Source organism: Hipposideros armiger, unplaced genomic scaffold (assembly GCF_001890085.2).
Source record: "Hipposideros armiger isolate ML-2016 unplaced genomic scaffold, ASM189008v1 scaffold_739, whole genome shotgun sequence".
In the NCBI taxonomy this organism is placed as follows: domain Eukaryota; kingdom Metazoa; phylum Chordata; class Mammalia; order Chiroptera; family Hipposideridae; genus Hipposideros; species Hipposideros armiger.
Window position 1 is genome coordinate 457475 of NW_017732089.1, and position 5037 is coordinate 462511.

Sequence of the window (5037 nt, forward strand, 5' to 3'; positions counted from 1 at the left end):
ACAAGTTGCTGTCCTTTTGTTCTTCAGTCTAGTTGTGGAGGACGTCGCTTCACTGGCCCACGTTGGTATTATCATTGTGCTCTTCCCGGGTGAGGCAGTCGCTCACCTGCCATTGGACGGCCGCTCATGGCGGCTCACAGCATGTTGTGGATCAGCATGTGAGAGTGTGCAAATAGTGCTAAGGTCCTTGGCTGGGAAGATTTTCCTGGTGCCCTGGGTTTGGTTATACATGGAATTCCTAAATCCTGAACCAAATTTCATGGTCAAAAACTAAGCCCACAAATCTGTTCTCCTTTCTCCATGCCTTGGTAGCCAGGAGACCATATTTATAATTCAAACATAAATTGCATTTCCATGTCCTTGGGGCTGTGAATGGTCCCCCCTGCCCCACTTTGGGTGTTAAGCCAGGCAGTCCCAGCCCAGCCCACACTAGACTTTACAACCATCCACTAAAGGATGGAAACTAGAGCGGTCAGGGAAGTTAAGTTATGGAACCATTGTCTGGAATTAGCTTACAAGAAAATGGGATACTAAGTTCAACAGAAAAACTGGGGCATGGGCAGAGGGATGGGGGACAGGTTCAAAGCCAGGAATTAACAACTTCTACACATTAGAGGGTGTGGGAAGAAGAAAGGAATTATTTCAGAGGTAGAGACTGAGAATCAAGGTACAACAGGCTCAACAAGCTTGTCTAGGGAAAAGCTAAAATAAGAAGCCAAGCGTGTCAACTCCTGAAACAGGGCTCATTGGACTGGTCCAATTAAGTTTCCATTGCCTCTCAAGACAATACACTCACGCAGCCCACTTTTAATTGAAAACTCAGGATCTTTCTAGTTCTATGACTGATACCGTTAGGACCAGTGAAGAGTAGTTTGTCCTAAATCTCCACTTGCAGAATAGCACAAACTCTGGAGAGCAGCTCAGTCAACATTGGGACCCTCAGGAGGCAACCACTTCACATGCAAGTGAGGTGATCAACAGTCCCTTACTTTAGAGCTTCCCAATTCCAGGGAATGCACAGCAACAGGTGAGGCCAAGAGACAATCATCTCAGGACACTGCGAGGGAAGCTCTGCCTTGGACACAAGACAGGAGCCTGACTGCTGCTTCTTACTGCAGATCTGAGAGTTCTGTGTGGTTTTGATGCAAACACTCAGGTTTACTGTCCACTCTTCCCCCTTATAATGCTATAAGGTGGAAGGAAACTGGCTGAACTCAAGCTCCTTGAGAGCAGGGAGTGACCATCATTTTGCATCTCCAGCGCCTACTACATGTTGGTGTCAGTAAGTCTCCACTGCTTCTAAATGAATGTTGAGATACTGAGCATTTTGTCCAAAGTCATATGGCCCAGGACTCAGCACATAGTATCTGGTTCTCTTCTTTTTCCAGAACTTTGCTTTAGAGTAGACAGGGAATGAACCTTCTTCCCATCCACAAATATCAAAGACAGAAAATACCCAGTTCAAGGGTGTCAGGTTAGCTCAGTTGGTTGGAGTGTCCCTGCATGGGGCACTGTGAGCTGCGCCCTCCCTAAAAGTGTCAGCTATGCCATTGTAGCCAATATGTAGTCAATGACCATGGCTGTTCCCCAATAAAATAAAAAAAAAGAAGAAGATACCCAGTTCAGGGCATGTTTGTAGATAGACTTCTCATAGATTTATTTCTGTGTTATGTTATATATATAGATTTATGTATATATACTTTTTTTTATACAATCTATATCCCCTTCCCTTCCCCACCAAATTCACAAAAGGAAGTATAAATCCTTCCAGGACTGCCATCAGGCTTTCCAAGATAGCCAGCGCCAAGAAAAAAGCAACTCTCAACATCTCAAAAAACAGCTACCCTTCCTAGGCTCTGGGGTCATTGAAGCAGCAGCATTCCCAGGACCCATGGGGAAGTGCGAAAAAAGGAAACAACTGCCATGGGACAGAATTCTAGGATGAAAGTGTCCAGTGACTCCTACAAGGGCAGACTGGCTCCTAGAACTCTCAGAGTGGGAATAAAAGGGGCTCTGCAGATGCTGCCCAAATAGGCTGGGGGTAGGGAACAGAACTGGGGATTAGGCATGCAGGGGTGGGGTAGGACAAGGAACACGTGGGCTATACTGGAGGCATCGCAGCTCCATCTACTCTATGACATATAATAAACAAGGACAGATGCTGGCTTTTAAAAATATAGGGGAGAGAGCATGGCAGGGAGGATGAGGAGGACAATGGGCACATAAAAAAGTCACATAAAACAAAAAGTACCAACAAAAACATGACTTGTACTTGCCTCCTCCCTAGAGAAGGGGTGATCTATGCTTGGGGGTACGGGAGAGAAGAAGGGAGGTGAAGGGTCATGAACCTAGGATTATCAGCTGGCCAGGGGCACAGGAAGGCTCCTTGAGGACTCCTAAGGGGCAGGCAGGCAGCTGGGATCCTGTATCCCCAGGGAAGAAATGACAGTCCCTTCAGTTCGACTTGGACCAAATCTTGGCGCTCCCTCGGAGCCTGGCAAGGGAAAAGAGAGAGAGGCTGCAGGGACTCCCCTAACCCTTAAAGGCTCCCCCCATTCCCTACCCCTATACAAATGACTAAAGGGGGTGAGGACAGCCAGGTCTCTGAAAGAAACGCAGGGCACCCTGGAAACAAGCAGTTCCTGCCACATTGACTCACCCCTTGCCCTTTGAGGCTTTCTTGCTGGGCTGGCGCTGGTTGGTGCCAGCAGCTGGTTCCCTCAGTTCAGTCAGGTGTTGCTCAGGGTCCTGGGATGTGGCTGCGGCTGCTGCTGCTGTTGTAACTTTAATGGTTTTTTTAAGGTTGGCGACCTGCCAGGATGAAAGCAGTGGGGGATAACAGGGAAGGTTCCAGAATCGGATAGTCCCCACCCACCTTGCCTGTCTGCTACAGCCACTGCCCAAACCCCTCTGCACTGGACAACTGGCCCAGGCTGGAGGAGCTTCCTACCCTGCCAGCTCACCTCACTCTCAATCTGCTGCTTCAGGCCCAGCTGCTGCTCCTTGTGCTGGTTGGCACGGCTCACCTGCTCCTCAATGCCTGACAGCACTACCTCACAGCCCACACACCTGCAGGAATCAGGAGTGAGAAGCAGCAGGAGCGCTGTGATCACAGACTCACTAAAAACAGACTCAGAAAGGACCTAGATCCTGGCATCCAAACCCTTGTCTGAGTTAGGAATCCTCACCAGGGCACCCAGAAACCACCTGCAACCATATTCCCAGGAGCCAGAAGGACACTCAGGTAGGAGAAGAGAGATATGAGGAAGTGCCTGGAGTGATGTACAAGATGGGAGTAGGAACTAAAACAAAATGGGATAGGAGATGCTAAAGAGAAAACAAAGGTGTATGAATTAACTAAGATTAGAGAAGGACACAAAGAGAAAAGTGGAAGAGGCCCAGGGCCTATGGACAGTGCTGGTTACAGCCCAATGGGTTGAATCCAGCCTAAGACAGGTGACCAACCTCCCAGTGAGGATCCTCTGAAGAATACCACTTCCCTTCCCTTCCCCCAATTACTATACCAAGGATCCCATCTCCTGCCTCTTGCCTCCCAACCCCTCCTCCACTCCTTTCTTCCCTCAAGAAGCCTTTGGAGGAACAAACTCATTTCCCTTCATCCTCTGGGATTCCACCTCTGCAGCCCAGCCAATCCTCCAAAGTGCCTCTCCCTTTCTTGGGGTGAGAAGAGAAGGGACAGAACACAGGTCTCACCACTCCTGTAGGGTTCGGGCAATGGCACTGAGGTCCTGGCGCTGGATGTCCCGCCCAATGCTGTAGTCAACCTCCAGCCGCTGATTGCGCTGGTCCAGGGAGCCGCGAAGCACGTCGGCATACACGGCCTCAATGACAAGGTCTTCCAGCTGCCTCACGTTACGCAGGGCAAGGGCCTCCAGCAACACTGCATATGGGATACACTGGGGCCCAGGGAGGTCAGGCTGGGATTTGTAAGGTTCTGCTGCAGAGAGAGGCTTCCAACCTTCTTCCTTCCTTTCCCCAGCCTAGGCTCACCTGCCTACCCTCGCCTCCTACCTCTAAATCATGTCTTTTAAAAGGTTGGTTCTAAGTCAAAATAAATAAAAAAGTATTCCCACCTGAAAAATAATAGCACGAGAAGGATAAGTTTAAATAAAATGTAAGACTTATGCTTTCCTACCATCCTTACCACCCACACCACAGAGGAAGAAAGTGACCTCTGCCTGGATGTCAATCCTTTGGCTATCGCTCAGGGTAGCTCACAGACCTTGGTCAAGATCAACTTGACATAATGGGAGTATGTGGTGTGGGAGAGGTCTGGAGTTAGTTTACCATTTATATTCCACGTACTTCCAAAGAGGCTTCTCACAATAGAGAGCCTGATTTAAGTAAAATCATGAAAACAAAGGGAGGATCTATTGGGTTGTTGAAAAGGTCATGATGCATTTTTGCAACGAAAAACAGAAAAAATACGTCATGACTTTTCCGACAACCGAATAGTAACAATTGGGAGAGTGCAGATGAGCAGGAGGAGGATATTTAACGAAAAACCAAACCTAACAGGAAATACAGAGATACTTCCAGGTTACATTATTTCTTATTCTAGCAAATAGAAGCCTAGCATTTCACCAGAAGACAGAGCCTTGTTGCCAGCTCTGAGCGCTGAGGCTGTTTGCATGGGAATTTCTATAATAGGGAGGAGGGTGATCATTGAACAACACAGCGAATGGCATCCTAGTTGCTACTTGAACCCAAAACACAAAAGATGTTTAGAACTTGATTAAAAAAATTAAAACAGGGCCGGCCAAGTGGCGCGTTGGTTAAGAGCTGGCTTGGGACGCCAGAGGGCCCCGGTTCGGATCCCATATATGAGGGCAGTGACACTGCCCTCCACAGCTAAGATGCTGCACAACAGCTCAACCTGGAGCTGGGCTGCTGTGAGTCGCCTGTGACAGCGTAGGCTGCAGCCCCTGTGGCAGTGGGTTGCCATGGGCTACCGTGCGTAGCCAGCAGCCAGCGTGAGCGGCCAGCAGCCGCAGTGAGCGGCCGTCCAGAAGCCGG

General features: G+C 49.0%; 1 protein-coding gene across 7 annotated transcripts in view; it reads right to left on the minus strand.

Annotated features, from left to right (window-relative positions):
• Nucleotides 1–1621: 1621 nt before the first annotated feature.
• The window catches only part of COPS7A (COP9 signalosome subunit 7A), a 20256-nt gene continuing 16840 nt past the window's right edge, over nucleotides 1622–5037 (minus strand). For 4 of the 7 annotated variants that reach the window (XM_019627751.1, XM_019627753.1, XM_019627752.1 and 1 more), the window contains exons 5-8: nucleotides 3715–3938; nucleotides 2964–3069; nucleotides 2660–2811; nucleotides 1629–2494 (exon numbers count right to left, since the gene is read on the minus strand). In XM_019627751.1, coding sequence (XP_019483296.1) covers nucleotides 2455–2494; nucleotides 2660–2811; nucleotides 2964–3069; nucleotides 3715–3938 — 522 coding nt within the window. In that variant the 3' untranslated portion in view covers nucleotides 1629–2454. Of the gene's footprint in view, nucleotides 2495–2655; nucleotides 2812–2963; nucleotides 3070–3714; nucleotides 3939–5037 lie in introns of those variants that run through there. The other 3 variants (XM_019627756.1, XM_019627755.1, XM_019627759.1) reach the window with 2 other exon arrangements.